Source organism: Ambystoma mexicanum, chromosome 3p (assembly GCF_040938575.1).
Source record: "Ambystoma mexicanum isolate Mex_15411 chromosome 3p, UKY_AmexF1_1, whole genome shotgun sequence".
Taxonomy (NCBI): Eukaryota; Metazoa; Chordata; class Amphibia; order Caudata; family Ambystomatidae; genus Ambystoma; species Ambystoma mexicanum.
In genome coordinates, this window is record NC_090925.1 from 834,669,498 (window position 1) to 834,681,962 (window position 12,465).

General features: G+C 42.9%; 1 protein-coding gene across 1 annotated transcript in view; it reads right to left on the reverse strand.

The window, feature by feature from the left end:
* Positions 1 to 1,876: 1,876 nt before the first annotated feature.
* LOC138580961 (syntaxin-1B-like) overlaps positions 1,877 to 12,465 on the reverse strand; it is a 476,327-nt gene continuing 465,738 nt past the window's right edge. The window contains exon 10 of the mRNA XM_069651920.1: positions 1,877 to 5,544. Within this exon, the coding sequence (XP_069508021.1) occupies positions 5,464 to 5,544 (81 nt within the window). The 3' untranslated portion in view covers positions 1,877 to 5,463. The remainder of the gene's footprint in view (positions 5,545 to 12,465) is intronic.

Genomic DNA, 12,465 nt, shown 5'->3' on the forward strand with positions numbered 1-12,465 from the left:
GCTTCCTTACAGAGCATTTACCGTCCACAGAGGAGTTTGTTAACATATCCGTCTGGTAAAGATACCTGGGAAGCATCGAATTGCCAAACAGTAAATCCCACTGACTATTGACAGGTGGGGTAAAAGGGCTGAGTAAACTGTGTTCCATAACGCCTGGCCATTTCCTGTTGGCAAGCCCAGAACTCTCAAAATTTTGCGTCCCCAGGGCGGTTCAAAACACTCGACTTTGTTTTTGGTGGGTGAGTTCATTATGGACGTGTAAGGGGTTTAGAGGTGAGTGAACTGATTACATGCCAGGGAACACCCACCAAAATCACGTGATCTGAGAGGTGTGAAATCCACAGCACCACGAGGCTGAAATCTCTTGGCTGAGAGGAGGAGGCCATGTTCCACCAACCCTAACTCTATTCTCCCATTTTCAGAGAGAACAACTGCGTCCATGGGGTGGCCGTGCACTCCGCATACAGCACATTGCTCAAGGAAATTATCAGGTGCACCCCAGAAATAACCACCCAGACTTAGACCTGCAAACAGCTGGTTCAAATCTTGACCGTATCGGGCCGGTTCTGTTAGTACATAATTGTTCATGTGCTCTGCAGAGCCTGGGAGTGGGGACATGGACTTGATGGCATTGGGCAGACCCCACGTAAACGTAGTCCTTCCACCAGAACTTGTCAGGCAGAGATTGCCACCTGGAGGGATTGCCAGCTGGTGAGAGTCTGCGTTTGGCAACAATGGGCTTTTGTAACAGGCGCATACTATCGACCGGGCGCATACTATCAACCGGAGTAGTGGGTCCCATATTTTTGTGATGAGGCTCGACTGTTAAAAGATTTTGATTGAATTGACAGTGATAAACCCAAGAGGTATCGCACTCTCGAGTGCCCATATTTATAGTTAAGCATTTTTAAAATAAATGTATAACGCAAAAAAACACAGACCCGGGGATCGAACCTGTGTTGCTCCGCATCGTCTTGCGCTGCTCCTGAGCAATCATCCCGAGGACTTGCAGCTGTCATTAGTTTGCACAGTGTGGTATGCCTAACAAATATACTAACCTGTGCTAGACCCGAAAAAGGACAACAAATATAAAATATAATAAATGTTATATGAACACTGGTAGTCAGCTAGAATTACGAACTGTGAAATCTTTTAATTTATATATATGTATTTACACTATATATAAATATATCACGAATGTCATGAATTTGCGAATATCGCACTGGTAGCTATATTTTCAGTGTTACTTTGCAAGCCAATGGAAGGAGTTTAATAATAACACACCTGTTAACAGGTGCCTAGTTCATTCGCATAGATTTTTAAGGAACATGAGGTCCTAGTTGGCCTGCCAGTGAAAGTATGAAAGACCAACAGTATTTGTTCCGAGGAAGTCATTGCGAACCTTTTTTATATTTTTGTGGACTGGAGATGTTCATTCTCGTTTACTCTAAGGGTTCAGTGCTGAGATAGTGGAAAGAAATGGCAAGAACACCTCAGGCTTTTTAATAAGAAACAAAAAAATAAGAAACAAAAAATCTGTACATTAGGAATTCAGTCTCATAGCGTAGTGTTATGTTTCCCATCCAGTTATTGCTCACACCACATGTCTTTGTGAAAGGAATGCCACTTCGCAGAGAAGAGTGCAAGGGATCACCCCCCAACTAATTTCGAGAGAAAAAACCCCAAAACCTCATGTGTAAGACTAGAGTCTAGATGTGTCACGGAATGACACAGCAGTTTCTAGTCCAGTTGAGGACTTCCTGCTTTCTTCCTGGTCAGGCACAGACAAACACACTACTTTCAAAACCTTTCCCCAAGACACAGTTCACAAAAACTCCACACACGACATCACAGACAGACACCCATCGCCACCACCTGAGAATAAGCATCTGTTTATTCATTTGTAATGTTTGAAAGCACAGACCACGCCCTTGTGGCCAATGGAGCCCTGTACATGATCATATATCAAATGAAATATTGTGCCACAGAAACCCATGCATTAAATCAAACTACAGTCCGAAAATACAACATTACATATCACATTGTTCCCAAGGGGCATAATAAGGTGCAAAGCTCCGTGAGCATTTGTAGCTCGGGATAGATCTTAGTGTGAATGTGAAATTCTAACCAGGTGGGGGTTCACCAGAAAACTGCCTGTTTCATGGTCTTATGCTTCACTATCAAGGGGAATCATGGAAGGGTGGTATTGCTTTTTTGAGGGTCCAATTAATTCAATAAAAAAATACCCTTTTGTATCTGTAACATTAGTCATTCCGGGTGTAGAAAACACCCCCAACATTTTGCATATGCCTCCACCAGCAGTAAAAGCAGTTCGTTTACATTTGGAGCTAAGGGGAAATGCTCCCAAGAAGTGTACTCAATCCCGGCTAATGCTTTTGGGATCTCTTGCAAGGATAGAGAGAATGCAACAGTCCCTTTGGTGATGTTGCCACTATGCCAAAGTCCACCCTCAACATAACCCACTCCAGAAACGTCAACTACATTTCTTTGGCAACAATGAGTGATGAAACCTCCTTCATAGGTTGAAGCAATGTGAACCGAGTTGCATGATGGGAAATAGCTCCAGGTAGCATTGGGTTTCAGTAAGGGGAAGCAGTAATCAATAAGACCTACACTAAGAACCTGGTATTGGGCCTAGAAAATAAACACAAGCCTGAACTGGATATCCGGGGAAGCACGCACAACTTAAGTGTCCAGGGAAGACACAGACGACTTCATTGAGGGGTCGAGGAAGGACACACAAGATTTAAGTGTTAAGGGAAGACGCATAAAACGGTTGAAGGAAGGGCACATGGACTTTGTAGGGTATCCAGGAAAGACACACAAGACTTAGGAAAAGGTTCAGCAAAGACACCCGATACATATATTATAACATACACAACTCTTTTTAAAGTTCACAAAATTTTAAATTAGAACATTGTGCTAGACCAAGGATGCCTCATCTTTGGTTTGCAGTGACTGTTGTGGCCCGACCTATCTCAAGATGGGTCTGTCTTACTTTTCCAGGTAAAGGACAATGGCGCCACTGCTTTCTGAGTGATGCAGTCCCACGACCTTCTTGTTTACAAGCACAGTGGCACTATCATCCTTTTACGGATACACAATCTAAAAGCAATTTGGGAAGTGCCAGACAAAATACCCCAGAGGTTGTCGCACAATGAGATGAAGACATCTTTGACCAAATAAGCCTGAATGCTATTATTTAGGGTTACATGGTAATTGAGCGGAGAAAGAAGAAATAGGCTTACATGCACACGAAAAAGGGTAGACTACAAGTTCCATCATGCTTTACAGGGTGATTTCTTCAGAAAGTGTCTTACGAGTAAAACCTAAACTTGCACTCCCAACATTAAGCCATGTGCATCTTAATGTATGGTGAAAAGTTTCATGTGTGTCAGAATACGTGTATATAAATATCTCTCTCTCTCTCTCTACATATATATATCTATATATACATATATAGATATATATAGATATATACACACATAAATATATATGTATAGTTATATGTATGGATATGTGTAGAAATATGCCTAGATTTTATTTCCTCTTGGCATGTGTATTGCTTAAAATTAAACTTAACACTATAATAGTACATGATTAGTATGTTTTTGAGTGTTCTTAGTTTCTAATTGTGGCGCGTACCTCACAGAGAACGCTAGTAGGAGGACTCCATTATGAAGAGTTCTCCTAAGAACCACGCCCACTAAATACGAATTGTCATAACAGTAATCTCATCAGCCTTCCCAGCCCCTCAGTACAGCCAGGACTTTTTAGGCATGAATGGGAGCAAGAAGAGGTACCAATTGCTGCTGTTGGGCGGCATGTTATGAAGTACAACCATGCCCAGTTCTGTGAAAGCACTGGAGAATGGCGCTCATGGTGCCACTCATACACAGCTCCAGGCCTAAGGAGCAGCCATCTTTGGTCCAGGCAGAATTCACTATTATCACACATGTTCTGAAAATAAATTATTTACGACTGATTTAAAAAAAACTTTAAAAAGCACTACCCCCCACATATGTAGTAAAACACACAAAGGTAAACTCATGGACAATATTTTCCAACTGTTACTAAAAAAGGATACTGTGCATGCAAATTCTGAACCAGAAGTTCAAATATTACACATAGAATAAACACAGTTACAAAAACAGAGTTATCCCATGCTTTCATAGTTATTGTCCCCTTCCAAAATGGATCTCATCTAACCCCAAATCTTGGTAGTTAACTGTAGTGTGGTTTTGGGAATCAGACCCTCTCTTCAGAGCACTGCAGTTGTTAAAATCCTGCTTTCATGATGAAAAGATAAGGTACACAGGTAGATACAGGTTTTTGAGAGAGTTTTATACCACAAAACACCTAGACTGAGACCGTGGGTTTGGGGTTAGGTGGAATCTTTGGTCCGACTCCAAGGATGGACCTTCTGCCAGAATTCAAGATGGCCGCCCAATGGGACTTGCATAGTCAAAGCCATAGAAACAGAAAATAGACTAGAAAGGCAAAACTCTTAGCAGCCCACCATCAACTTCATATAAACATGGCGTCCATCTTGAACTTTGAGTTAATGTTATTTACTATTCTATAAATGTATCTTGTTGATGGACTTATCTCCTTGGTAAAAATACATGTTTAAGCCATCATAGTTCATATGATAATATCAAACAGACGTTTATATTTTCTGTTAGGTTTGCATATGGTCCATTGGTTAATACTGTAGTGATAAAAATGGCAATAATTTCTAAATTAGCATAAACATTATTTCAACATCAAATCACTAGGATCCTCTGTTTCTTGTTTAAACTATATCACAGGGAACAATTATCAATATTTCTGATGAAAAAAGAGAAACAATCTTGCTTAATGTCTCATCAGAAATATAATTACTATTGCATAGCATTTTTTTGAGATTTTGGATATTTTTTCTTGTTTTGATTCAACCGTTAATCATTTACCTTAATTGTACTGCTTGTAGAGTTTACCAATAAGACTTTGCTATTTTGGTGGTTTTATGATCTTTGAATTCTTATTTTTCCCATTCAATGTGCTACATAACTATTTCACCCAGACCTATGTGTACTGTAAACTGCAATGACAATAAAAACTTTTCATTCTAAGATGGCCGCCACATAGACATGCATCCGGCAGGAACATTTGTTTGTCCACTCTCAATTATCTTTTTCTATGGTCTCATCACTCCACATTCTAGCATCCAAGTATTTCGTTTTGCCTTTTACTTCCCATGATGTCACAGGAATCATTGTGATTTCACAGGAAGTCCTTCTTAGGGATCACTTCTGTGCCCACACAGGACTAGCCATAAACTTTGATTTTTACTGATAAATTTGAGAGTAAACTATAGGTAGTTGGAACTTCTGCTGTTTATGTTCACTGCATGTACATTGTTTTGCTTTTTGTAATTAGTATTGTTAGTCTTCATTACATTTACAATCCAAATGTCCCCCCAATTGAGGATGCTACTACTACACCCAGAACTACACAGCAAATGATGATCATAATTTTCTTCTACATTACCAAAATCACAGAAGAGTCCGTGGTCAGTGGACGTGGAGAAGTGAGAAAAGAAGAAAGAAAAACATAAGTTATAGAAAATGCTTGAATAATCAGAAGGACAAGAGTTCTCAACTGAATGCTGTATCTAGAGAGATGTATCTATAGCCATGGAAGTGGTGCAATTTTAAAAATAACTTACACAGTTGCTCTTATACAATAAATATTGTAATTTGGTGGGGTAAATGAAACCCAATCCACTAACTTTATCTTCAATGAATATCCTATTGGGAAGGGAAGATTTTTGTTTCATCCCACATACACAACACATGTATTATTCACATTTAATATGAACATCTATTGTAGGCTTGCCTTTTTCCACACCATTCCAGCCTAGCATTCCACAGTCAAAAGAATTACATGTTTAAGTCATTTTTAAGGCCATTAAAATCTGACACTACCCAACTCATCATGCAGTCGAGTGACACAGAAAGAGTAAGACAGGAGCTAGAACAGGGGTTGGAATGTTGTCATTCACTTTCTGCAGTATATTGTAAACGGATGCCAGATGGTAGAATGTTATTTCTTGGCCACACAAATAAATTAGTGCCGAAGTGTCATCAAAGGAGTTTGTTTTAATACATAAAAGAACCAAAGCCATATTTGTAAAATGTTTAAAAGGATAGCTTCAAACAACCTACTTCATACGCAGAACAACACAAACCTTTGCTTTAATTGATTGCAGACACCTGAACCGCTTATTGGGTCCCCCACTATCATGTAAACTTGTGCATTGTGAAGTTCCTTAAGGCTTAGAGGGAGGCATGGGGTGTTTGTTATGTTAGATCTGGCAATTCGGTAGATGGGAATCACTGATCCTACAATTATTCAGATAAATTGTTTCAACTGCCTAGGTGCAAGACTGGCTTGGAAACATTTTCAATATCCCCTGCATGAGGGATTCCCATCGGGTGAGGCCGTGGAAGCCCTGTTTCTTTCATTTTTATTAACTGATAAAATGATGCAGGTGGTCTGCTCATCATACCTCCCTTTCATGAAGCCCCAAGGCAAAAGCATAGTACACATATCTGATCTGCTGCACCAGTCTCCTGATCTGCAGCACTTGCCCTTTTATGGCACAGAGCTGGTTCAGAGGTCAAATGCGCCCTGTTTGACAGCTGCTGCAAGGCCACTATAGACAGAGGTTGCCTTTAACTCCTGCACCTCAGATCCAAAAACACAAACATTGTGGCATATCCATCTGGTGGCAGTGTAAACCATAAAAATAAGACGTATCTGTTTTTGGAATTGTGAGAGATGGTGCGCCTAGTTATTAAATTATTCATTATTGATTATGAAATGATCAAAGCCCCAACAACATACTCATGTCAACTCAGCTCTCAGCTATGGAAAGGCTATGTGGATTCATGGCCAGAATGCTTCATGTAGCTTCAGCAAGAAAGACAATAAGTAGGAAGGCTGCTTCTTTTGATTCTCAGGGAGGTTGGGCAATGCCTCTCCTCCAGCCCAGGAGCCTCTCAGGAGGAGTGTTCCTGGGAACTAGGATTCAAAGAAGCACAACCATAAGAAAGGCCAGTCTCTCTCCAGGGTGTTGCATACCAGATGGACGTAGAAGCTGCATGCTTGGGAAGCGGGCAGGGTTAGAGTAGCCAGAAAGAACTGAAGGGAACTGAGGGAAGGTTTCACCCTCTTGCTTTTCTCTGGGGCTCTCACTCCTTCCTGTCTCCTCCTCTTCCTGCAGAACAGATCACTCTGGGTGAGATGCAAGGAGGTAAGGATAGCGTACCAAAGCAGAAGGGTTTGGAATCCTTACAGCAGGCTTGCTTTTGTCCAATCCCCAGTGGCCTTTTACCTTTATAAGGAAGGTCGCTCCCACTCCATCCACAATTCATTTTGAACTTTCAAGAGGAACAGAAGAATCCATTGGACCTTTACTGGGAGTGCAGTCCATTTCAAGGTCCTCTAGCTGTGAGGTGAAGATGGAGTGGTTCTAAGGCAGAAGTGAGTTCTGTCCCCTAACCATCCCCACGGTACAAAGGGTGACTTGCTGTTGGACCAAAGCCTGCACTCTGTCGGCTTCATTGGTACTCAGGCTCCTCTCTGGAGGGAAAGGACTCTCGCAGGCGCCAACATACTCAATGTACTGGGTGTGAAGCGAAAACTGACTCGCCTTGTCCCTGAGACCCTGAATTGAGGGCTTACAGCTTCAGAGAAGCCAAAGCAGCTAGATTCCAATTATTCTGCAGCCCGAGCTGATGGTGTTCAATTTATTAGTAGGGGTTTATATTGAGCGCAGACCTAGCATCGAGAAGCAATGGAGCACTTTACAATCATAGGGGGAAGAACAAAGTGAGGTAGCCTTGGAACCATTTATGACCTGTGGTTCTGCTTTTGGCTTTCTCTCCAAACCTTCAAATTGCAGTTTGCTACATCGAATGAGTTCACTGCTGCATAGCGTCAGTGGAACTGATCACTGCTCTGGTTCGAACAGGAAGCTAACTGCTGCAGAAGTCTTTGAACCGCTGCATCTTCGAACATCACCTTGAACCACTAGGATCATTGCATCAAACCAACCTGGATCTCAACTCGGACCTCTACATGCCTCGTTTCACCTGTCACCTCAACCCAGTGATAGTCATCGTTGTAAACCTAACCTGGTGGCCTCTTTGAACTGCTGATGCTGCATCGAACCACAGGAATCTTCATATTGAACCCAACTCACTCCCTGGATCACTACAAATCTGGTTCGACCTGCAAGTACAGCACTGCAAAACATAGGTCGATGCTGCTGAGTCCCTAGGCAGATATTAAGGTAGAAGAAAGGTTTGAGACCCTGCACAATCGCGCTAGGTACTTCACAGTGTTTAGCTTAGATTCTAGTCTTTGTTGATGAGTCTGAGACTTGATTTAACAATGTGTCACAGTTGTATTTATTAGTGTAGCCAACACGTGTTTCAACCCTCAGGGGTCTTTCTCAAGACAGAGTAAGATAGTGCATGGGCCATGGTAGAATCTAATCTGAACACTGTGTAGTACCTAGTGTGATTGTGCAGGGTCTCCAACCTTTCTTCTATGTTTACTTTCCAGGACAATGGGGCACTGTCCTAAGGGGCAACAGCACAAGCGGCAGGGTACGCTCCAAATTAACACCTATAGTGCTCCCAACGCACCCTGATCCACTTTTGATACCATAGTGACTGATAAGCCACCCTTTGTGCATCTTTTTCTCAAAGACATATCCTTTACAAATGACATTGTTGCAATTTCCTGCTCTTCACCCCCGCTACCAGACCCAGAGTGCCTTTATATTCATGTTCTGCATTTTCTGTTTTTTTCTACATGAGGGTTTATGGCTATTGTGTTTTATAGTCAGCTATTTGCATATTGGTATGTTTATTTAAAGTATATATATTGTGATAGAACCTTGAAACCGACATTCCTTTATTTTGGAGTATTGTTCTATTGTTGTTTGGTTTGCTACTGTCATCCCATTCAGACCCCTCTTAAGAGAATAGCCTGCCCTTGGCCCACGTTACCAGAAAAGGCGAAAGAGGTTTATCTCTTTAGTGTGTCTGTTTCACCTGTATGATTTGGATCACTGTTGGCTTGTAGTAGTGTGAGGGGTGAGTAGGTGGTTTAGCCACTACTGATCCTTGTACCTTGTATTTTGTAACACGCTACATCAACACTGGTGGCCTTGGCAACGGATATGACTTCAGGGGTGAAGGGAGTCCTAGATGCTCCATGACCTCTGTTTCCTTTTTTTCTGTACCCCGAGATACTAGGTTTTGGAACAGCCTCTTGTTTTCCTGTGCACCATCACTGTCTCCACTCACCTGTATGGACTGCAAATGCTGATGTCTGATGGCATTTGAATCTGTTTGGTGGCTAGGGCTGGATTAGGACAGAGATGCTGGGGTTTCTAGGTATCCATTCACCTAAAGGTCACATGGACAAGCGTGACCAAGTCCTTAATTCCCCTTCACCCTGACAAAGGGAAAACACCCTGATCCAAGCAGTGCCATTCTTCTACCACCCCGGTTCCAGTTCCAAGCATGGCCCATTAAGTGTCTTTGGATTTTGCTCCCCATTCTACACGAGAAGATAGCAAAACGAAGAGTTAAATATCTTAATCGCGTAGTGAGCCTTTCTCTTCTAAACAAAAAGTCATCAGTCCACCTCCTTGAAGTCATCTCAGTCTTTGGAGGATTCTGCACCTAATTGTGTGCGTAGTGGGAAGGTATCATTCCTTTTAGCTTCTTCTACTGCTGCAGAGCTTTTAAAGCAAAATAGGTTGGACATTTTCAAACAGGCCCCAACACTGGTAGCTCCTACCTCGACTCCATATCTTATGCCCGCTGTGCTTTTGCTGGAGAATGGAGGCCACCCTGCACCATGCAACTGCACGCTTTGGACCTCAGTGAACTTTATGATCCTTGAGGGCTGGTGCCATTACCAGAGTCCTCATGTATTTAGATTGTTTCCATTTTAAAGGTGCTGGGGGTGCTGCTTCTCTGACCTAGCTCTGTCACTGGTGACTGAGCAAAAGGCCTTCAGGATCATTCCACATACCAGAAAGCATCCCCTCTGGGAGCATATTTAATCCGTGCAAGCCTTTCCCTTGTGGCTTGGATATTTTGAGTTCTGGGTCTGGTCCGTGGTGACATACCCAAGGAACTTGATCGCTTTCAACTTGGACGACATAACAATGGACCTCAGAGATGCTGCAATCAGGACACCTGCCTTAAGTTTAATTTGGATCAGAGCTGGTCCATTCAAGGGATGATTAAAGAACTTTGGCCGAGGCTGTGGACTCCGTATGCCTTTCTGCCTCTGTCTTTCTGCCTCTGTGATGTATTGTCATGCTCATTCTCTGACTGAAATCCTGTGGAAATCCCCTATGGAGCACTTGCTTCATATTAGACACTATCTTGTGTCCCAGATTCTGTCCACACACAGAATCCCGAAAAGCTTGTTGCTCCAGGCCTACAGCACTGGCTCCTTTTCAACCTCCTTGGATAGCAAGCCTAAAAAGCTGGGCGCTTTTGCTTGCAAGTGTTTGCCTCAGGCAGCCTGGTGCTTTGGACTGTTAATATTTTGAACACTCTAGCTCGTTATTCCCATACGTTTTTGTATTTGGCTAAGGGAGTTTCATGATAAATGCAGACTAAATGGTAGCACACAATAATGAGGTGACTACTGTAAGAACATTTTGATGTTGCTGACTGTTGTTAGGTCTGTGCACTCAGGGATGGTCATTCATCAGCATTTGTTGATAAGAATGTCAGAGAAATTGCTGCACCTGCCCTGACAACCAGAATATCTTCTGATCTAAAGCGGGTACATAAAAAAAGCATGAGGGTTTACCGTATCACAAGTACAGTTGAACAAGTAATTGTCCTCTTTTGCATACAAGGTTTGTCACCATTACCCATTTCCTGGGCAGCATGGCAAGGGACAGATGCAGCATTAGTGCCGGCAGCAACAGCAATAGCGTCACTATTTTTGCTCTTCCAGAGTTCAGGGTGCCAGTCATGGAAGCTCTTTACCCACCATCCACTCTGATCTCACAATACCTCTATAATGTGTCACCCTTATTACATTCAATTCTGTTGGCGACAGGATTCATTTTTTTTCCAGCAGGCATTGCCCTCCATCACATCAGATACCTGGTTCTTGCAGGCTGTTTCTCATGGCTCCTGTCGGCCTTGCATGTAGAGACCCCTGGACAAACCACCCTTCTTAAAGTGTCTCCTCCAATTCAGCTGCTGTTGAGGAAATTGCTCATCTGTTGGTCAAAGTGGCTATCATGAATGTGCTTCCAAATGAGAAGTGGAAGGTGTAGCACTTTTGGTACTTCCTGGTCCCGAAGAAGGTGGTGGGATAAGAATGTGCTTGGACCCCAAGCTGCTCAATTTCTTCTTGGATTAAAATAAAACGAAGATGGACACCTTTATGGGGGTCCTCGGGCCGTGAAGCTATTGGTTGGTTGTGTGCCTCAAATGACAGGACATCTACTTCTTTATCCAGGCCCACTGGAACCATTGGAAGTATAGCTGATTTGTTGAGAAGCCCTCATTGCCCATTCACTGCATTGCTTTCAGTCTCACATATGTGTTGCGGATGTTCACATGTTGAAGCAGTGTTGTATTCTCAGCGAGGGAACATGACAATGCTCTTGATGGCTTCAATGGTGTACCAGGTCTCAGAACATCTTGTAAGGATTTTTGATCTCTTTCACTACGGTCTACACGTCTCCTTGCATCTCAAGATATCATGCATGCTGTATTCCAGTTGCTCAAGTTTATTAGAGCAGCCCTGGATATCCACGTGGGCTTGCCATTTTTACCCCCAGGGAGGGTTTTTGACATGTTTGCGTGTTGTTTCCTGTTTTTGGTTTTGGTATCCTTTTTCATGTCTGTTAGGTCTGAAGGCCTAGTGCATCTTCGTGGTTCCACAGAATTCGGTCTGTTCAGTGGCTGCTGCAAGGTCAGTTATCCAAATTCTCGGGGTGTATGTATGAGCGACTGGTGGTCTGTGTGTGGCATGCCTTCTACACTGGAAACCTTTCTGACAACTGTTGCTGCTTGTCACCATGGGAATGGATACTTCCCTTAAGGGCTGAGATATGTCCCATGCCACGGGTTCCAGTGACACCATGTTTGAGTCGTAGCGCATCCCTGGTAGCTGTTGGAAAAAGTTCCTGAGCAGAGGAGTACCCAGCATTGCAGGAGTGGGGTGGAGTTACCTACAACAAGAGTCCTGTCTCTTTGGGCGGGACACTGGATCTCCTAAACTGTGGTCAAAGCATACTGTAGCTCCCTAGTCTCCGTTTTAACCCTGATGTTCCCAGTAATTTGTGATGCCCACTACGTCTCTGAGGGAGAGCATCCAAACTGTGGCATGAAAAGGCAG